The following is a 27,993-nucleotide window of genomic DNA, read 5'->3' as shown; positions in this document are numbered from 1 at the left end:
AGAAGCCCCTTTCCACCAAGAGTCACTTTTCATCCCCTGAAGCAGAATCCTTTTGCGACCTCATGATTTGGTAGAGAGTTTCTCTGAAGTGCTGGTCCTGGCTCAGTCTTTTGGCCGCTTCTTTCAGCTCCTCTATGCTTTCAGCTTCTGAATGGGAGAAGATGAAGGACTGGGACTGCTTCACTGAAACAAGAGCAGCACAGAAAGGTCAGCACTCTCCATCAGGAACACAAACAGAAGACAAAGCTGCACTAGAGCACAAGCCATGTGATCAACACGACTGTGAACCTGGCAAGGGATAAGCTAAGCACTGCACTTCAACAGCTTCATTGTATTGTTTGCAGAGGAGGAAAGTGCTGACAGCATGGAAACACACTTGTCTTCTTGACAGCTATCTCTGTTTTAGGGTTCCATATAGAACCTGATCTAACCTTGCAGGTAGCCGCTCTGAGCACTAGATTGGATTGGACAATGTCCAGGTGACCCTTCCAACCTAACTCAGTTGATGATAAGCATTCAGATGAAGTCAGCTTTGAGCACATGTTGTTTTTAGGGGCCCAGGACCACCACAGCAGGTACCTTTCAGCCCACATGAAGAGACATGTAACCAGTACATAGACTCTGCTCTCTGGTATAAGGAAGTTCCAAGTTTTTCTGTGGCTCCATTCTACTACTAGGGCATATGAAATATGAACCACATTTTCAGACCCTACTGGTCTGTCAGCCCCATCTGCACATATCTGCTCCTGCAGGATGTAGAAGCAGCAGCTACCCAATACCTACAGTCATTCCATGAAGTGCTGGCTCTCCGGCGGTGGAAGCGGCAGCTCTTTATGCGACGAGTGGCAGCCTTGTGGAGGTACACAGAGTTCTTCATGATCACAGGCATCTTGGCCTCCAGCTCGGCATTGCGGATGCACTCTTCAAAGAACTCTGAGAAAACACTACTGTGAGCAGTGACAGAAGAGACACATCAAGCAATGAATCAGTCACAAGGAACTGTACTCACTGATGGGCTGAGCCAGGTAATGACATTTAACACCTCCCTAGATCTTCACAAACAACAGTCTGTGAAGCTCTGAACTATCATCAGAATTAACAAGTTCAAAGTGACAAACCTCCAGTCCCCAACAAATGCATATTCAAATTATAGAAAGAACCACAACCATCCATACCCCATCAATCATTCCCACAGCTGCTCATGGTTCAGCTTCCAAAAGCCTCTGATATTACGATAAAACTTCTCAACTCGCTTGCAATACAGGGGTCTGAAGTCTTGCTCATTGCACTTTCTTTGAAGGACACTTAAAACTCATCAAGTTTAACTGCAGACAGGGAGGTGTTGGTGACAGTGGCACAGGCAGACACACACAGGCCATACATGAGCAGGGATTTCTAAACAGCATAGCAAATACTAGCACATATATGCATATATTACAGGCTCCATAAGAAGCCCTATGTCCAATCTATGGCAATGTTATTCTATTCTGATCTGCCACACAAGCTGCTTTTCCTGGTTGATTTCCCCTCTCATGGTCTAAAACCAACATATCTTCTGCCGTTCCAGTCTTGCTGTCCTCCTGCCTGTCACTGATCCCTTGCTGTTCAGAGGGCTCGCATGTCAATGAGCCGCAACTCCTACATGAAAGGGCAGGGCAGAGCTGCAGGAATCACTTGGAAGGACTGAGGCAATCTGTGCTGGGTTCTGACGTTAAAGGGAACATTGCTGGTCCCTCACATTCTCTAGGGTTTTGCTCATCAGTACACTTTTACTCTTTTGAAGAAAACATCCCCAAAATTCTGAGATGACAAATGAGTGTCAGGAGACATTCAGTGCCAGAGGTTACTCACTTATGCCCTGTGCAGGCAGCTCAGATCTAGTTGAACGCTGTAGCTCGACACATTCACTTTTTCTTACCATGGCTCTAAGCCAGTGGGATGAAGTTCAGAATCATGCCCTTTTGTCTCAGTTTAGAAATCTGATGCAGAAACTGTTGAATATACTTCCATATATTTATATATAAATTATAAATATGTGTGTATATATATAAAAACTATTTAGATGTGTATTTATACTTGTATATGTAGCAGTGCTCAGAATGCCACAGGACTTTCTGACTTTTCTATATTGGCCCAATACATCCACCTTTCACTGAAATGAAGCCTTAACGGCATAAATGCAACATCTTCATAACAGCTTTCCCCTGCACTGTATTTGAGGATAGAAAACGAGGAATATTTCAACCCGTCGAAACTCCTAATGTCAATTCCTGAACCTGAGTCAAGCCAGATGCTAGGGTAATGTTCCATCTTACAGAAGAGAAAGGGGGGGGAAGAAGAAAAAAAAGGCAAAGAAACAGAGATAAGCTGCGAGGACTTGAGTCTTACACCTGACATGTGGACTGCAGTTGTTTCAGCACTGCAGTGCTGCAGCTCTGAGTAAGGATCCAAACTTCACCTGCTGGGCCACCTACCAGCATGTTCCTACAGCAACTGATATTCTTGTAACCAAGGCTGAGAAAACAGTTTATCTTGAGGGGAATCAGAGGATTCTTTATAACTCAGACCCAGTCAGTCTTTACAGCTCTGCCATAGCTTCCCTGTTTGACATTTTGGAAAGTGTTTAGTTTGTTTTCCACTCAACAGGGTGGGGTGGGATAATTTTGCCCTCCTTTGAGGGCAAAACACCAAGTGCCTGCAAAGCACATTCTGACTCCTCAAAAGGGAGATGTGGTTGAGGTACAAGGAGTTGGGAGAGCACAATGGTGCAGTTTTGCTAATTTGGGAACTTATTTTGTGTCTGGGAAGATGGGTAGAAATAGTTCCTCTCTCAGGACTTGCTCATTAGTAGAGGGGGTGGATGACTGACTTACTTCTCAAGTTACTGACATCTGCTTTCATCTTCTCCTCTTTCTCCTTGTTGCGATCCAGAGAATTTAAGCCTTGCTCTAAGCTCTGCAATGCTTCCTCAGCTTCTCTCAGCCTCTTCTCCAGATCCATGCGCACCTTCACCTCAGCCTGAGAAAGAGAATAAGCACTGCTGAAAAACAGCTTGTGTCTCAATAACCATTCTGCTAACTCACAAGGTCTGTGAAGTACCCACAAGCAGATAAAAAAATGAAGAAACAACAGTAAGGAGAACCAATAGAAATACTGTAAGAAAACAAAAAAGCTGTTCCTCATGTCTTCAGACGGAATCTGAATTTGAAGTCAAGCTTATCTTAGTAATTCTCCTTTACTCTGCCTTTCATTTTCATAGCTTTCCTCTCATTGTATGAGCCATGTGGAATCAAAGATGGTATTTCAATCTGTGAATTTGTGCTTATGTGAGTACTTGCAGCTGAGCAGAAACAGGAGGACATCTTTCCAGCTGAGATGGACTTGAGATAAAGGCACTCAGTTCCCACAAAGGGATGCACAGTACTTAGTTTCAGAAACAAAACGCAGGTTAGAAGAGGAGAATAATTTCAGTAGTAGCTTCACAAATGAGAATAACTAATAGAGCTCAGGTCAACTTAGCTTTAATTTGGCCAAGTGAAAGGTTCCAGGAGAACTCTGGGCCCAGGAACAGCAATATGCAACATAGGCAGGGGATACCTTGAGGTCCCTCTCCGTCTGCTGCTTCTCTGCAGTCAGCTCCGAGAGTGAGTTCTGCAGCACTTGTGACTGGGAAGAGTAAAACTCCCGCTCCTCCTCCAGCGCTCGAGACCGCTCCTCATTCTCCTTCATCCTGGTGCAGGGCACAGCAAAGGAAGACAAATGAAGATGACCATTCTCACCTCAGCACATCTCACAGGAGGGAAGGAGCTCAGTATCGTGATGGAGCATGCTTAGCTACCTGTTTGCCCTGAGCGAAGAGGCACTAACAGGAGCACTGTCTGTGTTTCACCTCAATAACACAAGTGTTGCTGGAGAAAATCAGGTGAACAGTTCTTGAATGGAACATTCTCAACCTCACATAAGGTCCAGGAGCACCAGACATTTCTTATGGACAAGTGCACAAACACCACATGGATTCGTGTTCCTGAGTCCTGACATGAAAGGAGCAGGCCCAAGCAGCAGCAATGAGTTCAGCTGCCCTGCTTCACTGTCTCCTCTGAAGTATTTATAACCTGAACTCCTGCCATGGGAACCAGACGAGCTTCCAGACTTGTTTTTGTGCTGGCAAGCAAAAAGCAAGTCAGCAGATAGCCACGTCATTTGGCACCACTAAGCCTGAGCAGGACCGAAGTGTCCTTTTCCTTTTACTGCACCCAGGAAAGGAAATTATAAAGGATCTTGCCTCTTTGCAGGTCTCAGGTGAAACAGGGGAACAGTTTTGAAGTGATACTAATTTTAAGCCTGAAAATATTTAGCCATACCTTTTCTGATTGCCTCCCACCCGTGAGGAGGAAATACTTCTTTTCCAACCACCCTCTTCACACTGGATCACATCTTATCCCTCATCCCTGTCTCTGACACCACTGTAAGACCCTCTGTCCCCACTTCACCTCTTCTCTGCCATGAGTTTCTCCTCCAGAAGTTGTTGCATCCTCTCTTCAATCTGTCGCAGGCTGCAGCGCAGTCCCCAGATGGGGCTTTGCTCTTTGCTGGGGCTGATGGGAGGTGGGAGCTGACTCTCATTTTCTTCCAGCATCTCCAGCATTTGCTGCTTTTCCAGGGAGAGCTCCTTGAAGAAGGGCAAAGATTGTATCAGCCAAGTCTAACATTTCTGCTTCTGTTCCTACCTGTTTCCTCCCTATTGAGTCCCTCCATCCTTACATCCACATTCTTCATTCAGGTTAAAACCAGGAATAACAAAATGTGGTCTTCCCTTCCTACCTGCCTCTTCAGGAGCAAGCCTCCACCATAGCCTTCCCTATGCAAGGTGTGATAACCTGTGGCTCCTTTAACACAACATGCTAGTAAGGACCCAGACCATGGACTGGAGCCTGGTGCTTCCCCAGTGCATCATTGATGCAGGCAGCTTCCCTGCCTTCCCCTCTCACCTTGCTCCTCAGTGTGAACTAGAGGCAGCCTCTTGGTGCTACTTCTAACTATGGGGCAATAGGACATGTCATGCTGCTTTCCTGTGAATTGTTCAGTCTGCTGTGCAGACTCCTCCTCTAGCTTTCCAGTTCTTTTTTTCATACCTATAACTGCGAGCAAGGAGAAGAGCTCAAACGAACATCACCAACAGATTTTTGCACAAACTTGCAGGATCTGACATGAACATTAAGGATGACATTGAAGCTTCAGAAGGTCAGCTGCGTGGAAATTTCACAAAAATACACATCTAGAAATTTCCACCAATCCACCAGAGTGATACCAAGTTAGGAAAGGGTTTAATACACTGACACTCCATTTCCTAAATTCCTGTGTTCCAGGAATTCCATAGTTCCCTGGGAACCATGCTCCATTCTGTGAAGAAGGAATACCTTTCTCCTGCTCCAATTTACAACAGGACATAGGGAGTTGCAGTTTTAAAAAAAAAAAAAAAATCAGAAAGCTATCACAGACTTACAGCCATGTTGGCTGGAATATTCCTCTGGTAGGCTCTAGTCCAGCTCCCTGTTCAGAGCTGGTCTGTCAATACAGCAAGATATGGTCATCTGTGGCTTTCTAGAGCTGAGATGTGAAAACCTGCCAAGATGGAGGCTCTTCAGCCTCTCCCACTGCCTGCCTACCTATCCGGTGAAAAGTCTCTCCCCAGTGTTCAGCCTGAGGTTCCCAAACTGCAACTTATGGTCATTGTGGTGCATCACATCACCTGGTTTGGTTCTGCTGGGCCCCAAGTCACTTCTAGTCCTTTTCTGCAGAGGATTTTGGTCTTGATATCGGCTAACGAATGAACTTGTTAATCTGCACAGGACTTAACTCCAGCACTAGCAGATGTTTGATTCATTTCCACAGGACAGCATCGCTTTCAGCCCTGGGCAGTTCTCATGGATTGTTCCCAAAACACTGTCACTCAGAGGGGAGAAGTGGTCACTCACCTCTAGGTTTTTCTGTAAGGACTGTGTCAGGCTTCGCAACTCTTTCTTTTCTTCCTCCACTCCTTTAAGGGAGCGGGCTGTGAGCTCTAGCTCCCTAAAGAAGCAGAAAGGGTGACAGCTATTGCAGGGGAACACTATCCCCACAGACTGCGCAGGCTGTGGATCTCTTTGTGCAGGACCTGCGAGCGGTGGTTGGCACAGGCAGTCCTGGAGAGCCAGGAGCCTGCCGAGAAGCATCATGCCTTAAACACACTATGGGTGTCCAGGAGCTTTACTGTGCCTCCTGATCCTCAAACCAAAAGCAACTGTTTGTGTGCTTCTCTAGCAAGGGCAGGTCTATGGTTGCAAGTGGCAGAGCTCAGACAGGGCAGTCATATCTAAGCAGATGTAGGTCTATGAAAAGAAAAATGGTTTACAAAAATCAAACTGGCTTTTCTGAGATGTTGTTTAGGGAGAGGAAAAGAAAAAAATAAGGCAATGGCAAAACATACCCTTTCAACTAAGGGCAAAGCATTTGCATCCTTCCCCTTCTAAATACATTTGCTGTTCGTATTTTGCATAGTGTAACTCTTAAAATGACAATATTATTCTTGATAACACAACTTCATAATCCACCCAGTGTCATTCAGCTGATGGTGGAAAACAAGATTCAGATGTCTGGAGCTGACATGGCTGGTCAGTCAATCAAACTAATTGCCTCTCTGAAATCCTCTAGCACCTGTACATTGCCATGCTACCCCAACTAATCTGGGGTCTGCTCATGTCCCAGCCCTTTGAAAATTAGGTTGCTGGAGCCCTGAATGCATAATGAAACTAAGCTGAATTCTATTGGTCACACAAGTGATAGCAACTGCAGATAAACTCATCTCAGCCATTCCTGTTCTGGTCAATACAGCATCGATCTCCTTCTCACATGCACAGAATAGGTGGATTTCACAAACTGTTTTGATTGGCCACTGCAGCAGAACTTCTCCCCAGCACAGAAGTTTGTGTCCTTTTCGTGCCCTGCGTAGTTTGCCCTCTTACCGTCTGATCTGCTCCTGCTCCAGCCGCAGCTCCTGTACCACCTCTTCAAACCGCTGCTTCTCTGCTTCCAGCACCTGGTTCAGACGCTCAAGTTCCTGGACCAAAACAGAAGACAGAAATGTACTCTGCTGGCCCACAGGTGGGAAAGGCTTCCCTGTTAACGGTGACTGGGACTTTTAACCTGAGCTATGTAGAGCCATGGGGTTTCCAATTCCGCCACACTTCTGTCCAGGGGCAATTAGAAGGGACTGAATGTTGGTGGAGGATTTCCAGACATCCAGAAGTCCCAGCCTCATTACCAGGCACCTGGAATTCCCTGGCATGCTCCTTGCACAGATCAGCTCTGCTGCACATATACAGAAGGTCCTAAGCTCCCTGGGAAAGCTGGACTCAACATGCATGTACCATTTCCAGTCATCCACGTGTGCAGATACAGAAAGCCCAGACAGGAATGTGACAGCCTCAGCACTACTACACCTGGAGTGTGATATTTCTACTAGCTTGGCCTTGCTTACCATCCCCACTGGGACAGGGAAAGACAAACTGCACAGCTACAGCTTTGCACAGTCTAAATGACCTGTCACTATCTTCATACTAATAAAACCATGCTTAAAGAGCGTGGAATACCACAAACTGTCCTCGAGCAGTGGAACAGTCTCTTCCCCTAGTTTAGGGAAAGCAGTGGTATAGAAAGACCTACTGCTGATGGAGAGAGACAAGGACAAATCACAGTGAGGGTCCTGCTCCTGGTCAGGTCCCCTTGCAGCTTTAGCTGCTAAACAGAACTCCTGCTGCAAGCCCAGACAGGTCACAAAACAGCACTGACACCAGATTAATTCATAATAAGACTCTTGCTCCATGGTGCAGATACATGCTTTGAGCTGCTTTCCCAACATATTGCTCTGAAGCCTTCAGGCTCACAGCAGGTCACACTGCCACAGCTCAGCAAGCTATGTATTCGTTCCTTTATCAGTACCAAACTCCTTCAAACTAAACTGGCCTTGTTTGCCCTTTGTGGGCAATGAAGGCACTGTGCACGACTTTGTAAGAGCAGAGATGTGTTCCAGGGTCTTTAGACAAGGGCATTTCCCTCCCTATGGCTGTGGGTTGTGCAGCAGGCTACCTCACCAGAAAGGGATGTCTCCCTGCAGAGGCAGAAATAGCTCAGCCCTAAAGGAGTATCCAAGACACCTCTGAATTTTAGCTCTGCAGAAATGTACAGAGGAAAAACATAGGAGGAAGAAGCCCAGGTTGGTATTGCCATCTTTTGCTAAAGAGGGGCAATGGTGATTTTGGATTAAATGTGAAAGATAACATGCAACAGTTTGCAAGATTGCAATGTAGTGGTCTACAGCCATGCAGGCTTTCCCAACATGTAACAGGACAACCCATTTGCAAAGCTATCTTGCAGCAGCTTTATGGTGATGCTATAAAAAATCTGGTATAGATCTGGGGTAAATAGGAGAATAGGTTAGTTTAAAAATATTAAGAAAATATAAGTTAGGAAAAGTTTGGAAAAAAATAATAAACTTCATAAATTAAGGTATCATAATTACATCTAAGGGAGTGCTCTCAAGTCTTCCCCAGTGCAATGTTTGTTCTCCCCATCTCTGGTGTGTCCAAAGAGCAAAACATGTTGCTTTTTGCTGCTCCTTTTTTCTCACTATGGTATCTCTACACTAGAACAATGTCAAGTCTGTTTATTTGCTTTCTAACTGTGGAGACAGACAAGTTGATGGCCACAGTCTTCTTGAATCTGCCAAATAACAAGTGTGTAAGTCAACCCAGTGAATATTAATTTAATCTGATCTTTGTCCTGGAGACATAATCACAAGCACACTGCATGGAAGAGGAGCAGGGTTACATCTCCAGGATCCACCTCATGGCACAGCTCTTATTCCTCTCTTCATCCACATGGCCCAGAGGTTGGCTGAAGACTATTTTGGCTCCACAGAATCCCTACCTGAACCCTGAGATGCCTTCAAACCAACAACTCCCAACCTCCCAGTCCTGTCATGCTGAAGGAAATCAGCTTGTGATGAACACTCACCTCTTTTTGCTCCCTCTGCAGGCACAGCTCTTCTGTTTCTTCCATTAGCTTATCTGCAAACACACACATACACACACACAGAGGCCAAATGCAGAGAAAAGCAAAGAGAAATGCAATTTATATCCTGGGGATATTTATGAGTATGAAACACTGGCTGTTTGAAGCCTGAAAATGCAGCGTTCCCTATTGTTCTTTGTGTATCTGTCTGGGAGGCTCCAAAGGCTGAGATGATGCTAATGGGATGTTCTATAGTTTCCCTTCTGCCAAATAACTTGAGAAACTAAACAACCATATTGCTGTGTACTCCTTCTAAGGTTTTCTCTCTGTGTTCTTAAAGAGCATTAACAAACTAACCTTAGCAATCCTGTAGCTGAGTCAGGAAATATTCTTATCTCTGCTTCACACATGAGGAAGCAAAGGCACAGAAAGGTTAAGTGGGTGCACAAGGTCGCACGCCGTGTAGCAGCAGTCAGTCCTCCTGCAGCTCCGTGCCCCATCCCTACCCGCCTAGCACATCACCCTCTCCATCAGCCCCCTGGACATCACTGCCAGCTCCTTATTGTCACCTTGGGATGTCCCAAGCCAAGCACAGAAACAAATCCCCTAACTTAGCCCCAAAACCTCTAGCTGTTAATAATAGTTCCCCTCACCATGAGTTGCTCTTGTCTACTGAGGACACGTGCCCACCAGAGACTGTGACCCGATGTACCTACATTGTGCTACCTTAAACAGAGGCCCTGCCTTAGGCAGCTCTTAGTCATGCTCACAGGGAACCAAACAGAAACACATTCCTTATGGATAAGCCTGGGGTTTAGCTCTCAGCTCTGCCACCTAGCTGCCATGTGAGCAGGGGCAGATTCACTGCAGCACTTTATGATTAAGTCTTCTCCATACCAGGTGATGAAGATGCTACCAGTTTCCTTTGTACTAGGAATTGAGGAGATTACTACTGCTGGCAGGATTACTACTGCTAGGAGGAACGCAGACCTCCTACTCCTGCCCACAGCAGGGCTCCTGGATCCAGAGCAATAGGGTTGTGTTACTGAAGTTCTGCTGCCCACCACTGCTGCCTTTCCTCCCCACTCCAGCCCTCTCCCTCCTTGCCGGGACCCAGCGCAACCTCACTGCAATTACACAGAGGTTGTCCCACCTTCCCTCTTCTACCCCTCTTTGGGGGGACCAAGCTCAGGGCTTGATGGGCTTCTGCAAATTCCCTGCCTGAGAGAGAACCTGCATCTCAGCTGTTTTTGGGACAGGTGGAAGGTAACGCCGGGGGATTCAGGGAATTTCCCAGAACATTGTTTCCTTCATCCACAGAGCCTTGAACTGCTGTAAGGAGCAGTTCCTGACCTCAAAGCTTCAATACAGGATGGACACAGATCATTGAAGGTCAGGCTAATGAGGTAGAAGCCTCAGTAGTTATATAGGAATATATAGACAACTGCTGTCAGAAGAAAGTAACCAACTGTGACAACTGACCAGCTCTGAATGTTCTTGTCATGGACCAAAGAACCCAATGAAATATATATTTTATTTATATTTTATATTCCAGATATCTCCTGTTTGCCATAGAACATGCATTCCTCTGTGCCTCCATTACCTTTTCTTTTATCATACTGTGGCCCTCTTTAGTTTGTTATGCTCTTCAGTCTGCTCTGATGGTTGCAAAACAATGTTTTGACAAAACATTCTTGTTTCTAATTTTCCTCCTATCTCTCCATGTCCTCTCCTCAGCACTCTGTGTTGTCACTCTGTCAGGTATGGAACCATTCCTCCCTGTCTGCCTCACATACGAGCACATCCATCAGTTCATATGTGCGAATGGCACTTAGGTGGCAAGATGAACATGCCTTGATACTTGAATTTTGATCCCTGTTACATGTGAGACCACATACTGAGATCACTGCTAATCAACATGGATGCAGAAATGCAAAAGGCTCTTCAAGATTCCTCCAGTGGCTTGATGATTCAGAGTGGATACCACAAGCCCCTGCTTGTGATTTCTTCCAACCTAAATAATTCTTTGTTCATTTGGAGCAACTGCTCTCTCTTCATTGCCCACAGAGAGAGCAATGACAATTTAGCCACTACCATTAGACAACTCAAACGAGCCCATGCAAATGTTCCAACTTCCAATATGAAAAATGTGAACAAAGGCAGACAAAGACCAAGTAGAATAAGACCAAAAAAAAAAAAAAAAAAAATCCAAACCAGCTAGAAAAGGAAAACCTGGGCACAAAAAGTTGTGGTCAGCCTCTGAAATACCAGTCCTGTGCGATTCAAGGAGACAAAGGTACTGGCTGTTTGCCTGGTGAGCAGCTGAAATCAGCACATCCAAGCTTCTCAGGGGCAGCAAACATTTGTGCAGTCCAGCCATCAGGAGCTGCAGGACTGCAGCATGCTGGCCAAAGCACATTCTTCCTTTCACACAGATAGCCAGATCCTACCTTAGCATTTTCATGTTTTGACTCCTTTCAAAACCTGAATTTCAGCTGCTGACTGCTCAAAAGCTTCAACCAGTAAGAGTCAGCCATAAGAACCTGTAGCTGCTTGGCTTGATGACACTGACAACTCCAGAAAAGCAAAATGGCTATTTTGGGGCTTATGGCTTTTGTAAGTAAGAGTTTCCTACCTAAATACTCCTGTTTCTCCTTGGCCAGCTGCAGTCCTTGGGCTTCCAGGCTCTCAATCATGGCTTCTCCCAGCTGGGCATTCTTCCAGGTCCTGGGGAGAGCAGACACAAAGCAAGCAATGTAAGAGAGCGAGGGGTCCCACCGAGCCAGGCAGAGGACTCAGCCCAGCAATTGTTCAGTTCAAACATGGAGACTTTCATCAGTTGGGAGAAAAGTTCTGTAAACTTTTCTCCACAAATGAATGGAGAAATTTCCCTGGAATTCAGTAATATTTATATCTATATATATTTCTTTATTTATTTAAATACAGGAGCAGTATCTCAACAGTTGGCAGCTATTCAAACTTTTTTTTCCAGTGTTTTTGAGATTTCTACAGTGAACTTAGTGTTCAGGACTCTCCAGACTGGCACAGCACATGCACAGCCTCCAGCAGTACCTGGAAACCATTAAATGAATCCTGACAGACTTTAGAACTAGATTTTAGCTTTTAACTCAACTAGCTTCCCATCTGACAGTTACATTGTCTTCTGCGGCCTTTCCAATACTTTGCTGCTATAGCCACTCTTTCCCTTCAAACACTAACTGATTGACTCCTTCCCACAGCCTTCTATCATCAGACTTTCTGGTATCCATCATCCAACCTGAGACCAATCAATCCCTCCTCTGCTAAACTTGTAAGCCACTAGGCTTTGGTGCCTGCCTACACTGTGAGTTAAGTGCCTCTCCCTGTAAAACAAAACAAAACAAACCAACCAACCAAAAAAAATCCAACAACCCAAACACCCACAGCAAAACCAACCAAAAAAAAAAAAAAAACCACACCAAAAACAGAGATACAAGCCAAACAAGATGCTGGCAAGTAGGAAGAGTAAAAGGAAGCAGACATATTCAAAGAGTACCTTGTGCTATTGTAGGACCATTGGCCAGGGAACCTCAAGGTCTGTTGAACACATTATAAAACTAAGCTGCAAAAAGGCCTGTGGAGCAGATGCCCGTTACCAATTGAGTTGATGGACAGGGTAGGCTTTAATATACGTCTTAAATACCAAGGACAAAGACACACAAATCAAAAACAGAACCAGAAATTGAGTTTGCTGCTGATGTCCATTCATGTTCCATTAGAAAAAACTATCTACACACATCAAATACATAAAATGCATATGTAAAATGAATCCAAATCTATTTATATAGATGCACATACAGGAATAGCAATTACTGCCGAGAAATTCTGCCATCTTTGTTAAATCCTAAGGGAGTTCATTAACATTAAACACCTCTAAGCCTTTCTGTACCAGGCCTCTTTGAGAGCCATTTGAAATTGTAGCTTTTCGGAAACCATTAAGTTGGCAACCTCTTATAAAACAATTTCAAGGCAACCTGTACTTCATCTCTTACAAAAGCCAGACAAATATATTAAACACACATCACCCCAGGGACCAGGCAGATCACAGCTCCAGCAGCCCAAGCACTGCCTTGTGCTCTTTGCAAACAGCTGGATTTCTTTTCAGCTAATGAGCATCTAGGATATTTCTAAAGTGCAGAGGATATTAGCATGCTAATTAAAAAGGTGATTGTTGTGCCCACAGGTAGACATCTTCATCTTGAGTGAGAAGAAGTAGCTGTGAATGTGTTTTTCCCCTGACATCCTCTGATACAGGATGAATCTGATTATAAAGAAACCAACAGCAAACAGCTCAAAGGTGGAGACACAACAGAGTTTATCATATGATCACTAGGAGAGATTCAAAATAGCTGTACCCTTTAAGGTGTCTGTTTATCGAGTTCCACTATTCCAGAGCTCACTTCCTTCTGCTTTCCCAGCCTATCGAGATAATTCCCTCTCCATAACTCAAAGTTTCTTACACTCACTACTGTATAACTTAGAAGATGAACCCTTATCACTGTGTAACATTTCAGCTTTTATTGCCTTCATCTGCTGGAACCTGTGCCAGTATGTAAGTGCACCTGGAGGGAGGTACAGGCTCTGACTGCAGCTGAGGGGCAAGCAAGTGCTTTTCTTCTGTACTTCTTAACAATTAGTTTCATCAGAAAAAGCCACATTGCTTCAAATACTGGAAAGTGCAGGGTCAGGAATGCCCTTGAGACATGTAGAAAGTGCCCTTATAATCTAACTCTGCAAAAAAACCCCAAAGCTTTATAGTATTTTCATTTGCTATACAGCTCAAACACCAACTGTTCCAGTCCTTTCACAGCACTGGGAGCATCCTTCTAGCTTTGCCTGCATTTTACCTTTCTGAGGAGCATCCACAACCAATTTTGAGACACTTAGCACATACATCCTGTGGATCATGAAGTGCTATTTTACCTAGTTCATTCTAGGTAAGAGCCCGGGATGGATAATCATCTATAGTTATGGGGATTAGGAGAGAGGGGACACTAAAGTATGGCCATCCAAGGAGACAGGCTATATGAAGGTAGAGTTGCATAAGTAGGGAGTGTGACGGTCAAGAAAGGAAGGAGCGTGGTTTTGCCAAGGGCCTAAAGGGATAGAGGTATAGAACAGATTCTTATCCAGCAGCAGGCACAAATATCTTCCAGAAAACAAGAGAACCGGGACAACCTATTTTTTAATCCTTCCCCAAATGTCAAGTGACTTTTTTTTTAATGCCAATCACAAAATGTTCCCAGCAGAGTGTCACAGATAGGCATGCAATGTGGCAACTGTTTGCATGTTTCTCAGAACAAGCGCTCAGCATTATTCTCAGCTGGGCTCAGCCATGCCCTAGTTCATGCCTTTCTCCTGACAAAAGGAGTTGGTGATGTGGTTTTTCTTACCCATCGCCCACCAAATCTACTTTTAACTAGTGGAGGGGATGCCGCTATGGACATAGTGAGAGCACGTGTGCCCCCTTCCCCTACTTACAGCAGCAAAAGCCTCTGGGGTGGGAAGAGAGCCTGGTCAGCTGGGAGTCAGGGTTTTGTGCATTGCCCTCCTTTGTGCACTTCTGAAAAGCTTTCAAGATCTGGTAAGTGTGGTAAGTCCTAGCCACAACACATTGGAAGGGTAGAAAGATCATCCCCTCCCCTCCACACTGAATAAGCAGCTTCCCTATTAAACCAGGAGGGTTGGAGAGGAGTGGAGAGCTGAAGGCATCACTGAGCACACTGAGGGTAGAGGTAATAAGCTGTTGTGCAGGCATTGCCCATTGCCCCCCACCTCCCCGCTCCAGCCACAGATGTCAAAAGGCAGCAGAGGAAATGGAAACAAAGAAGAAAGGACAGAGGACCCTTTCCACCCTGGATTCATTTTTAGCTCTTTCCCTTATGTAACATAATCTCAGTCTGTGAGGTTGGGGGTTTTTTGAGTGTGGTGTGGGGTTTTTTATCCTTTGGTTGAGCTTAAAGAATGAGGGAGACTGTAGGATGATCACAATAAACTGGAAATTCTGCAGTGCCATCAGCAGTACAATCTCTGTCTAGGAACAGGGCAATAAAGCAGGCTGCCTAGATTTCAGCTGCATAATTTTAGCTTTCTCATTCATCGCAGTTCAATTTACTGGCCCCTGCTGTGACTTTCTGGCTGCTGCTTGGCTCCCAACCTGACCTTTGGAGCATAAATCTGTGCTTTTCCTCACGTACATGTTATCATCAGCTCTGATTAGGCTGGCACGGGAACTGCATCACTCTCCTCCTCTAATGCAAGAACAGAAGCAGAGAAGGGAGGGAAGGGGGTGTCACGAGTGAATTTTCAGCTAGGTGCAGGTGGTCTTCTGTATGACAGCAGCCACTACCTAGCTCCTGTTTTAAACACTGGTGCTGGAATACTGGAGCAAGGACTTGCATGTGAGAACCCCTCTTGAACTGTGCAGTTAAGTCTAATGTTGGTAAAGGCAAGTGGAGACCTGTGCTATTGAAGAAAAACCTCTGAATTACTCAAAGGCTAAATCTGGATTCCTCATCCTCTGCAGTGGCCAAGCCTGCTCATGCTGAAGGGGTGACAGAGGTCTGCCTTGGGTCTTGTGTCCCATGGGGCTCATGCTCCCATCAAGCTTTAATGGACAGCTTAGTGTTGCAGTGCACACAGTACTGTGGAGGTAGCTGAGCTTGCCCCCGCACCAAAGCCGGGCTCAGGCTCACTGCAGCAGCACAGAGCTTGACTCAGCTTGATCCTCCATAACACTGTGTTACCCATTAACTACAAACGAAAATTTTCAGCCTCATAGAGTTGCAATTAACCAAGACACCTCCTTTATCATGCATACATGCATGCATACATTGGTATTACAAGTTCAAGTTGCCTGAAAGGGCAGCTTTTGTCCCTACAGTCACAAGAGATCATGTACAAATGCTGTAACACAGCTGCGAAGGGCAGAGTAAAGTGCTTGTTGCTTTAAGTCTCATAGCTGAATAGTAGGCTCTGCTCTACAGCTCTGGAAGTTTCTACTTGGCTTAGGAAAGTCAAATCCCTGTTTAAGGGTTAGTTCTTCCTGCATCTGGTGAAATTTAGAAAAACCCTGCTCTGGTTTCACGGGACAGCTGCTCATAGTACCGTCAGGATTCTGAATGCTGAGGGATTACAGAGCTGGTGGCCAACGAGCTGCAAATCTCTCCAGCTCTCTCGGACTATAAACTCTATTGTACACACACAGCAACCAAAGCCTTTCATCCATCTGGGTGGGCTGGAAATGCTTGACTAAAACCTCCTCCCCTGGGATTTAGCCTTCCTCTGCATTTCAGGATTAAACTGTCTCAAGAGTCCAAATCCTGTGCAGCCTGAGCACCCCAGATGTGGGCACGGGGATACACACAGCACACGATTGCCTCGGGGCTATTACTGACACCTCGGTGTGGCAGGTCATGCTTGGGAGAGCAGGGACAGGCTGGTGAGGTCCCTGCTCACCAGCAGCATGTAGAGCCACACAGGCAGCTGCCCACCAGCATTGTGCCTTGCCTGTTCTGCTCTTACCCCAAATTCATACATCTGCGGTGTAGGGAGTTTTTCTGCAGATGACAGCCTGGGCTTGTTATCAGTCATACTGCAAACTGACGTGGAAAGTTTTGTGTCAGCTTTTTCATTTAGGGAAGAAATGGGTCCAGAAGGCAACTGAAGGTCTCACTAGCCTTGAGGAGCTTCTCTTCCTCCCATTAGTCCTTCTAGTGAGGCTTTTTCCTCTTTATCCTTTATGCATCTACAGAGCAGACCAAAGAGAATATGGGATAGAAAGCAGCTTACACTTTTCCAGACTCCTGTAGCATCTCTAGCCACTGAGCCTGCTCAAACTCTGATTCGGCTGCTAGAACAATGTTACCCTAGAAGAAAGGAGGGGAAAAAAAATTGGTTAGAGAGGCTGGTGGCTGACATGCCTCTGTGCACAAACTGGACATAGCTAACATCTGTGGCAGGAGGAGAGCCCACCGCAGGCTTCCACCTCCATGGGAGCAAATATGACCCATGCCTACCACACATTCTTCCTTGGAAAGAGATGCACACAGCAAGCAGCCACACTAGGAATAAAATGACAGGGTGACATGAACTGTAGGGCTCCTGAATATATGTCCACTGGTCTGCTAGTGTCATAAGACCTGCTGTCAGAAAGAGCATGTTCCCTTGTTGGTTGTAAAAGCAGGAGAAGCAGCAAAACCTTGAGGTGACTTGAGATGCTAAGCCACCCTCTCTCACAGGATACTGTGCCCAGAGAGGGAAGGCATACCTTGGTGGGTTGGGACAGACTGTCAAGCCAGCTCTGCTCATCAGCAGTAAATGCTTCATTTATTTATTTTTGAGAAGAATAAGAGTCTACTTACATGGAAATCTTCATGAGAGATCTTTATGGCATAAGGCATGTTGGGCTCTTCTTTGGGCTCCACAATGCAGCCTCCCAGGGGTATGACACCCTGGGGATGAACCAGAGCACTCCATTCAGCAAAATAAAGCAAAAATATTAACTAACCAGGAGATGAACTTTCACTTTTGGTCACAAGTGGGTCCCTGCTCTGCCTTGGCTATTCCAGGAGTGGCAGTACACACAGCTGCTGAAAAGCAGAGGGACTCTCACCACCACTAGGAGACCTTCAAGTGGAGAGGGGGTAAAGATGGGTCTCCTGCATTCAGCTTGGAGGGAAGGCTGCTATCTAGAACATGAAAGTGGGAGCTCTTTTATCAAGCAGGAGGTAATCTCCCAACAGGGGCAGATGTTGCAGAGTCACAGTGTGGTAGCACGAGAGAGGTTCTGCATCCATTACCATCACCATCAGTAGGTCAACAACCCACGTGTGCTGTGTGGGGATGGATGGATGGCCTGCTGCCCCTGACCAAGCTGGGAGAAATCAGCACCTTTGGAAGTACACATGCTTCACCATCCTTCAGTGACTACAGAGGATAAAAGCAAACTCAGGGCACAGAGTTCCCCCCGAAAGCTCCAGGAGGCAGAGCTACAGAGCGTGCTTCTCAGAGTTGAGGGCACAGGGGTTAGCAGGGGCTGGCTGTGATCACTTCCAAGTGCAAATACAGGTTAGGAACAAGCAGCAATCAAAGCTGCTAGCCCCACCACTGGCTTTGCCAACTGTATTCTCATAGCCACAAGATTAGTTGATTGAGAGATCAAGAAAACAAGAGGAATACATGTACTATCAGGTTAAAAAACAAAAACCAACCAAACAAAAAGTCATGTACCTGCTGAACCATTAAGGAGCTTGAAGAGGTGCTGACATGATCTTGGTTTTTTTTGAGCCTTTCCTGGATCTGTGAGAAGTTTGTAACTTACCTTGTCTTCACTTGCTGGGCCCGAGGAGAGGGTAGGAGCTAGAAACAGAATAACCCCCTCTGCCATGCAAATGCTTCTCACCTTGGGGTGGATATTGAAGTATTTATTGCTTTCAAAACTCTTCTTCTCACTCTCAGCATAGTAGAGCAGGAAACTCTCCTTAATGATGAAGAACCTTGAAGACAGAGAAAGGAAATAATTTATGTTAGAACAGAGGTTGTCCTTCACAGCACAAGAAAATCTCCACCTAACCAAAGCAGCTTTCTGAGCGGAAGGGTTTACTATTCCCATGCAACCCTAAGGTGGTTCCTGACTCCTGTTCATAGCCAAGAGCTACTGCTTAACACTGAGCATCAAATTCGAGTGCTTCAGGCTTCTACTTTATCACAGTGTGCACACGCCAGTGTTGGAGGCAAACCATAGCATCGTCGCTGACAGGGGAATGGGGCAGTGGTCTGCATCCAAGACAGGAGCACAGCCAAAGCCTTTTAGCATCTCGACCTGTGCATACTCTATCTAGCCCATATGTTGGATTCACTCTATTGGAAGAGAGCTGCTCCTTTTTTCTCTCTCATGTGCTAAGAGCAACTAGAAGCTTATTTTTGCAATCTATTCCCTCCCACCCTTGGCATAAGCCAGAAGGGAAGAGTTCCTGCTGTAACACGGAGTCATATGTCAGGAACAGTCACAGGCTGGCACCCCAAGCAACTCTCGAGGCAAAAGCTTGACCATGAGAGCACTCAGGAGCAGAAATAAATTTTGGGGATATTTTTAAGCAGACCTCCTGGCAAAGTCTCCTGTCATTGACCTTCGTAAATACAAAAGAATTTATTTTTTTTTTCCTCATATGTATCACATTAAAATGTTCCCTGTTTGGGTCAGTTAGCCCTAGGTATGCTCTGATGAACACTCTATAGTAGCCAGAAAATATCACACTTCTGTAAACCAGCCCTCTAATTTACTGGAGCATGTCCTCAAAATTGTGATTAAAGGAGTACCACTTTGTAGCTTATTTGGATGTTCAAAATACCCCTGTAAGAGTCCCTTTTTGAAAACTGAGTTCCAATTTACCCTGCAGGCAGTGGTACAGGGGAGATATGTCCAACTTAGCTTAAAATCAGTCTGAATCTCTGCAGCACTCAAAAATGCTGAAGAGAAGCTGAAAAAACAGGGATGAATTTAGTAGGGAGGTTTCAAAAGAGTTAATGACAATGTTTGCACTGTTCTGTAATGTATTTTCTCATATGAGAAAAGAGGGATTTGGAAGGCAATAAGCCGAAAATGAATAAAGAATGTGCTTTTTGCACTGCACAAAACACTGCTGTGTAAATCACTTTCATGTGGTTCTGAGGACAAGAACTCACGAGGAATTTGGAAAGGATAAGGCATTTCTGTGGATCATGAGAACATCCCAAGGAAATCCCCCTGCTTCTGGGCAGAAAGCCTCCGCTCTGAGGGGTCAGGAAGAGACTTCTCCGGGCAGCGCGTTCCAGCTGTGCACCCCAAAGATTCCCACACCGCTCTCCAAAGCCAGTGTTAACAATGGGCTGTGGGCTGAGCTCTGATCCACAAGAGCAATTCTAACACCTCCACAAGCCCATCCCACCCCAGTCCTCTCCTGCAAAAGAGGCCCCATCAGATGGAGCTGAGCACTGCCTCCAGCACAGACTAGAACATCAATTGATTACCAGTTTAGTTTCTAAAGCTAAAGAAAGAAGTGGAAGCTGGCAGAGAATTACCAAGTGCAGACTGACTCAGGGGAAAGCTTTAGCACTTCCACCAGTTCCTGTTTCTTGCTCTTCTGCTGTGGCTCTGGCAACACAGATGAAATTGCCACATGCCACAGGAACATCATCATAGGCTTGCAGAGGGAAAGGCACAACACAAGAGAGCTAAAACTTCTGAAATCCTGCAGCAAGCTAGAGCTCTGGACCTACTGTGCAACTCCTCCAAAATGTTTAAAAGGGACAGTCATTGAAAATCTACATATTTCTATCCAGAAATATTCAGAACATACAAAGATCAGCAGCAATTCCTGTGCCACAATTTTTTTCTTCTCCTTGTCCACTCATCTATACCTGCTCATGTTGGCATCAGAGGTGGGGAGAAGCAGCCAACTCGCTGCCTCAGCAGGACACTGTCTTCTCACTTGATACTCCAGGAACATCACAGTTGACTGCCTAACCTCATCTCTTGTTCCTGACCACAGCCTGGCAAAATCTCTGTAAGCAGAACAGCATGACTGAGGGGAGGGTGGGGGGGAGAGGGGGAGTTAGGAGAAAAAAAGAGGGGAAAAAAAATTTCTCTCTTCTTCATTGACCTCATTTAGTTGGTAGAGGACTGAAAAGGTGCTCATTCATAGTATAGCCTGTCCAGCAAGTTGTTTGAGCAGGAACAATTACGACTCACCTTCCACCTGGGGGATGCGTTTCCCTCCCAGCCATCCTTGTGTTCCAGTGCATCTCCTGGAGCAGTCACAGCTAATGTCCCCTCAGATGGGAAAGCAAGGCATGACCCCACCTGTGGAAGAGGTGCCTAAGGTGCACAGGGAGATGGATCCAACTTGCTTTCCCTCTGATGGGAACTGCCATCTTCAAAATCTCTTGCCAGAGTCCCAGATCAGGGACCAAAAGGGTTTCCCTGTGGTGGCAGGCAGGGATGGGAAGGAGTGTCCCAGAGAAGGTGGGGGGCTGAACCGCTCATGCAGCTTTGGCCACTGGCCCATTTAGCAGATGCATTAGGCACATCTCTGTGGGACACACTCCCAACAGAGAGGATTCATCAAGGCCTCAGGGTCTGTGTGAAACAAGGATTGGTATTTTCTGATATATTTGCATTAATGCCAAAGGCAGCCACAACCCACACAGGCTCAAAGCTGACTCTGGCCAAGGTGGGTATCAGAGAGACCTTCACAGAGCAGACAGGGCTTGTTCCTGGTTCCTCCTGCCAACATAATTTCTGTGAGCAGCAGCGTTTTGTCTTCCTGCTTCATTTTTCCTTCTACTCCATAATTAGCTCTATGACAAACTTTTCTTATGACTTCACTTTGTATCTCTAATGTCTAGTTCAAGGAGGACTTGATTTTTTAGAGGGATATGTTACCCCATCTGCACAGTAAATACAGAAATAACATATTTAAAGAACAAACAGATCCTGCCTGGTTAATGGGCTTTGCTTGATCCAGTGGGACAGAGTGAACTGGATACTGTGGGCACAAATATGTAACTAATTAATAAAAAACAACACACCATATGAAATGGAGAAAGTCTGTCCAGCCTTTTCAACAGTCTTTTCAGTCTGAACATCCTTGAGAAACGTTTGCAAGACACATAAAAATACTGATCTTTAACCAAGTGAGATTTTTAACCTAAATGCCAACCCACAGTTAAATCCAGGTTTTAGTTTGTTACACACTTTTTGTCTGTTCAGTGCTACTGATAATGCCCATAGTATAAATTATGCTGCAGTGGAGGAAAGACACACCACCCACACCACCCCATCCCACCTCCAAACCCCAAACAAACAAAAAACCCCAAACCAACCAAGCAACCAAAAACCCCACACACCACAAACCAAGATCAGAGCACAGCACAGATGACTGAGAAATGATGTGTCTTTAGCAGATTGATTAATTTTTAGATACCTGAGCTCACAGATGTGGAGAGAATCTCTGGGGATTTGGAAACAAAATATAAAAAATAGGAGTTTTAAACTCCTGTTACAAGAATAATAAGTATCAACCCCCCACAGGTAAAAATGAGGGAAAAACATTGAAAAACTGGTTAGCTGGTGTACATAATGTATTTATGCTCAGATCATATTGCCTCATCTATCCTCTACTAGAAGGCAACATCTAAGAAACCAAGATCACCACTTTAACTTTGACTTTCAGGACAATGTCTCCACACAACAAAACAAGGACAAGTGATGCAGCATGATAGAAAGAGGGACAAAGTGAGAAAGAAAAGAAGAAAGAGTTGCACAACTCAAGAGCAATGTAAGGATCGAAGCAGGAACCAGGTGAGAAAGGGCAAAAGCCCAGAGGAGAACAGACAGAGACACCCAGTTAGGGCTGAGACTGAGGGGCTGAAGATACTGAACACATATCTGAATTACACCCAGATATGCCAACAGAAGTAAAAGGAGTGTGGAGAAGACATGGGAAGACTTTGAATAAAGACAATAAACAATAACAAAAATTAGAAACAGAGCAGTATTCAAAAAGCCTGGAGAGCAGCAACAAGCATGAGAGGTAAGAAGACCATCCACACTCACCTTGTGCAGCACAAGGAATACAAGAGCCATTCACACATGGTTAGCTCCTTTGGGTCACTCACCCTGTCCTTAGATCCTGCACTATGAAACCACTGAAAGTTCAGTGTAATTAAACTGGAATAGAGGAGGAGCAGTAAGAGACTGACTTGGATGAAAATCCAGAGATGTCATCTGCAAGGATCAGACACAACAGCTCCATACTGGACAAGTAGAAATACCTGGTCTCTGGTATGCTTTCTTTGTGTTGTAGAGGGCTAACGAGATTAATCAGCTGATCTTTGCAAAAGTTTTTGAAGTGACAATGGCCCACGTTCAGTATTTACTTCATAAAACTTCAGCAGTCTCACTGATCCTTGCTTCCAAGGAAGGTTTTCTGGGCACCAGTCCAGGAGCACAGGAAGCAAATCCCAGTTACTAGGTCAGCCCAGTTCTCTCTCCCTGGGGACAGCTCAGGAAAACCATGAGCAAAAGATCTTTATCAGCACATCAGCTCAGAGACCACAATACTCGTCCCTCACTTTTCCTGCCCCTCTGCCTGGCAGCTGCAGCAGCGCCCAGCCAGGCAGGGAGCGGGAAGAGGCGCATGCTTCCTGACAGCAACCAGCCAAGTGGGAAATGCACAAAGAGACATGAGGGAAGCACAAAGCACACGGTCTGTTCAACTCAGCCCCGCTGCCTCGGCAGTGCCGGCTGCCCCTGTGCTGCACACTGGCACGCACATGCTGCTCAGCAGCGGGAACCATGCTGCCTATTTTCTAGTCTTTTTTAGAGCAGAGAACAGCCTTAAACAATTACCCTTTCCATCTGTCCTGTGACTGCATCCAGTGACCGCTGGCAACCACTCTGCTGGAAAACAAGGTTACGTGCACGCTTTGCAGTGCTTCAGCCAGAACTGGTCCAAGAGAAGAGAAAATCTCTCTTCACTGTGCTGTGCTTCCCTTCTTCCAGCAGCAACCTGATGGATTTACTTGGAAGCACAAGCATATTTTGTGTTTTCTTAGTCTGCTCTTTTCAGTTCTTCATGTTCCACCTTGCTTTCTGACTCCGTCTGGCCACCGAGCAAATGCCCTCCTGGAACTGTCCTCCTTAGCCTGGGGTCTCACACCTGAAGGCTGACAGTCAGCTCAGAGTCTGACATTTCTGTGTGGGGCTGGGATTATTCACAGCAGAGAAGGATTTGTCACCTCCTACCTGCAAAGTTGCAGAGCCCCATTCACGCCACGTCCAGGGCAGGTACGTACCTTGTGCGTTTCATTCCAGACCCCATGCCAGGCTGATGCTGTTACCAGAACAACTTTTGTAGTAGAGAAGAGGCTAAACTGCTTGTTGTTAATTGGAAGGAAGAATGAAGTGCAGCTTTGGGGAATAGGAAGACCGGAAGTCAAGGACAGAGAGTATGACTTGCCAAAGTCACTCCAGCAGTGACCCAAGCTTAAACTGTGCTCACCAAAAGTGCCAGTAAAATCAGAAAATGGTTGCATGTCTCCTGGAAGGATATTACTTCACAAGGAAATAAAATTCGCATTAGCCAAAGAATAAAACTTCTTCTTCTGGAGAGACAGAGACATGAGCTAGGATGCTGCTAATGGCATTTCAAAATAAATCTCAGGCATTTTGGTCCCATGCAAGGAGCACCCAGCCCACTCTTGGTCAGTACCTGAGGCAGCATACAGTTGCTAAGACTGCAGAATAGACCATTCTGTGGGCAAGGGAAAGGGCTGAAAGTGCTCCAGACAACTGCTTCATATCAAGTCTTGCTGTCCTCACAGGTGCCACCAGATGCCAGCCCTAAACCAGGGCTCTGCTACCCCTTCCTGCATAACCTCTACTGCTGCAAAATCCCCAAACCTGGGGTTTCAATCACCAAAGCTCTGGACACCATGCCTGGACTTTTTTTCCTTGATCCAGTCAGCCTCCATCCTCACCTTAAACATTTGTTTTCCTTCTCAGTGTCTCCAGCAGCACTGTTGCTACATCTGAATGAATGGGATCAAGCCAGAAAGTATCATGCATCTCTGAACAGCTACACAGACTCATTCACACGGCTGATGGCCTGATGTGATTAGTCCTCCCCTTACAGGCTGGCTTATCTCCTGAAGCTTGGAAAGACTTTTCTTGGGACAAGGAGCAGTACAAGGAGTAGTACAAGGAGTAGTCTGGTGCAAAATTACTTCACGGCAAAGGTACTACCTGTAAATACCAAATAGATAAAAAGGAGTGATCCAAGATTTCAGAACAAAATCTACATTGCTCAGAGATCAGATCCTCAAACGTATCTAGCAACAGTCAATTTTTTCTCTTTATTTAACCAGAGTGGGAAACATCTCCTTTTCATAAAATAATCTTTTTTCTGGGCACGGGGGATAGGTGGGGGAATGCATGAATTGCTCCTTATCCCCCCAAAATGACTGACATATAACATGAAACATTTTTTTACTTAAATCAAATCTCTTGTCCGATTTAAAAAAAGACTTACCAATCTTCCTATTCCAGTCTTCTTACTCCATAAACCCCTTCCTTCCAAACCCTACTGATTCCCTGTGTTTGTCTCCTACTGACACGTCTCTGGTCCCCCAGGACCCTCAGCCGCCGTGCTTGCAGCTAACCTTCCACATCACCCTGCCCCACTGTCACCTCCCCCACCTCTGCCCGCCTGCTATCACTAATATATTTACCACTCGCTGAAGATGGCAGTGACTTCTAGGAATAGAACAGCACTAAATAAATAATGACAGAGAGAGCAGAGATGGGCCATTTGCCTGCAAGAAATTTTGATTAGGAGGAAAGCCTTTTAAGAATGTTTACTCCATGGCAAATTACATTCCCCTCCGTCATTCTGTGCACTTCTTTTCTATAACAGTCACATCAGTTTCCAGACATAATTCATTTAAATATCAATGTCTGGGAGCTGAATAGGGAGCATCAGCACAAAGTCTCTCTGGAGTGAAAAAAGGCCATTGTTTTCAGGGGGAGAGGGGGAAAGTTCAGAATAAAACACGCACACATGTCAAAGATGGCTACAAACAGAAAACTGCTTTCCAAGCAACATTTAACTATTTTTTCAGACTCTGCTGTCTTCACAGATTTAGACTGGACAGCACTGTGGTTACACAGAGCAGAACTGGGAAAACTGGCTTTAGGAATGGATTGCATGTGTTGTGTCTGCACTGCAGACTGCAGCAAAGAGATATCCACAAAATGTAGGTACCAGAGGTAGTTAACAGACATCGCTCATGTGCAAGTTAATTTATCCTTCCAAAAATCCTTGAGACACTATGCTATAAAGGCTACAAAACTGCCTCTCAGCTCCAGAGGTAACCAGGCTTCCTGTGCTGCCTTTTGTTGATGACTCATTTGTGCCTTTCCCCAGTGGAAAGGTGAGGGGGGCAAAGAAAACAACATTATGTTGTTTTTCTGGCAGACTTTTCCACCTGCAGCTATCAAACTACTAACACCGGGTAAGTACTACTATCTGTCTTTCATAGATCACAACAACAAATCCTGCAGTAGGGTGAAAATGCGAGTTTCTCAGCTGCTAGTCTTTTGACTGAGTCATTTGCCAATGATGTCTATCAGCAGTGACATTAACCTGCCATCCAGGAATGCTGGAAGGCTTAATCCATTGGATCATGTATCTCCAGTGAGCAATGAGAAAGAGCCGTGCCATGTTTCTGTGCGAGTTCCTATCCATAAACAGTCACGTCTTATCATTTGACAAACAGCAAAAAATTCTCCTATGAGATTCAGCAATTCACATAAAGAAACTGCATCAACTTTAAACCTCAAACTGACCCATCACTTCAGTATTATAGAACATACTCTCATCCTTGGTAAAAGGTTATAGCAAATGTTATCTGACTCCAAACTTCCTGGGTGTGGATACACAACACACAGCAGCTTACAGCTCCCTGGCACCACACAGGAGAGAATTCAGAGCCACCTTCCTGCCAGGGAAGGGAGTCTGTATTTGCTGTTCCCAGTACTGATGCTGGTCCACAAACCCCTGCAGACCACATACACACATTTCAACTAGACATCTCATACCCAAAGAACTCAAAGAGCCTTAACAAGCACTATTAAACAAAGTCAAGCTGTTTAGGGGCAAAATATATGAGCTGACTCTTCCTCTTTCAGGAAACAATTGCAGGATGATTATCCAGAGAAGGCAGCCAGTCCCTATTCCCACCTGGAAGGGCCTGTGGCACAGGGTCTGGGTGGATGAAGAAGACAGCACACTGGGCTGCCATGTGTGTAAAGCAGACTCAGAACAGCAGGGAAGGTACACCCGAAGTTTCATTCCCCGCCCTTGAAGAGCTAAGCACTCAGGCTCTAACTCACCCCAGCACCCTTAGGCTCTGTATTTCACCAGAGCATCCCCAGGTGACCGTGGCTTACCTCCTGGACCATTTGGCCGACTGCCTCCCAAAGGGTCTCTTCCAGAGCACGCCGTAGAGCTGCACCTTGGTGCTGATGTCCAGAGCATCTGAATCTGCCTGCTCCATGGATGGAGAAGGGGAAACGGAGCTGGATTTTGAAGCAAACATTATAGCAGGATCTGGTTCTAACTCTCTCCCTCTGCGTGGCAGCTCAGGGAATCCGATTAAATGCAATGAACCAGAAGGACGTAACCAGCCACTCCAAGCGGCAGACGGAGAGACTGGGCTACGGTTTGAATCAATAACTTGACTGCTCAGCACTCAGTCAATAATTCTCTCCCTGATGCACAGATGATGAGAGTTTCCTCATTGCGTATTACTTCCTGATGCATTACAGACAGAACGCATCCCAGGCAAAGAAAAAAAAAAAAGAGCGAAGAGAGCCAGAGATCAGGAACGCAGGGAAGCAGAAAGAGCTCACCAGAGAGAAAGCGCCCAGCAATAACATAAGCCAAAATACCGCTGCACCGGAGCCAGCTTGGAAGGTTATGTCACTCGACAATGCAGAACCCTGGGCAGAAATCAGGGCGAGACAGACGTTTTAGTGTCAGGCATCTCTGACACATACTCCCAAAATCTTGTGCTTGGAGACAAGTTCTTCTCATTTGTCCTGAGGAAAAGAGAAGCAGAGGGGGTGGGAGCCAGCAAGTTCCATCAGATACCCCCTGCCAACAGGAGGCTTTTGCTGTGCCAGACTGGCACTGCCCACCCAAGTCCAGTTCACGTGGCTACTGGGTTTGGACTGGGCAGTGTCCATGCTGCACGCCATTCTCAGCCTTAAAGGGCCATTGCCGATCACTGTTAGAGCACAAAATTCTGCCTGTCTCTGTGCCTTGCTGCATCTTGGAGATGTGACAAGCACAGCCTCTGCCC

General features: G+C 45.7%; 1 protein-coding gene across 1 annotated transcript; it reads right to left on the bottom strand.

Moving 5' to 3' along the window:
* Positions 1–22: 22 nt before the first annotated feature.
* Positions 23–27,228, bottom strand: PLEKHD1 (pleckstrin homology and coiled-coil domain containing D1; the record flags this gene model as incomplete). Its single annotated transcript, XM_080346174.1, has 13 exons — positions 23–183; positions 784–933; positions 2,874–3,018; positions 3,598–3,730; positions 4,491–4,669; positions 5,976–6,069; positions 7,002–7,096; positions 9,052–9,104; positions 11,684–11,775; positions 16,879–16,955; positions 17,451–17,540; positions 18,491–18,584; positions 27,080–27,228. 13 exons carry the CDS (start codon positions 27,226–27,228, stop codon positions 23–25), a joined length of 1,512 nt encoding a protein of 503 aa, XP_080202300.1.
* Positions 27,229–27,993: the final 765 nt, after the last annotated feature.

The sequence above is a fragment of the Nesoenas mayeri genome (genome assembly GCF_963082525.1).
Source record: "Nesoenas mayeri genome assembly, chromosome: 5".
NCBI classification, from domain to species: Eukaryota; Metazoa; Chordata; class Aves; order Columbiformes; family Columbidae; genus Nesoenas; species Nesoenas mayeri.
Note: the sequence above shows the minus strand (reverse complement) of the source record. Positions and strands in the feature narration are given on the sequence as shown.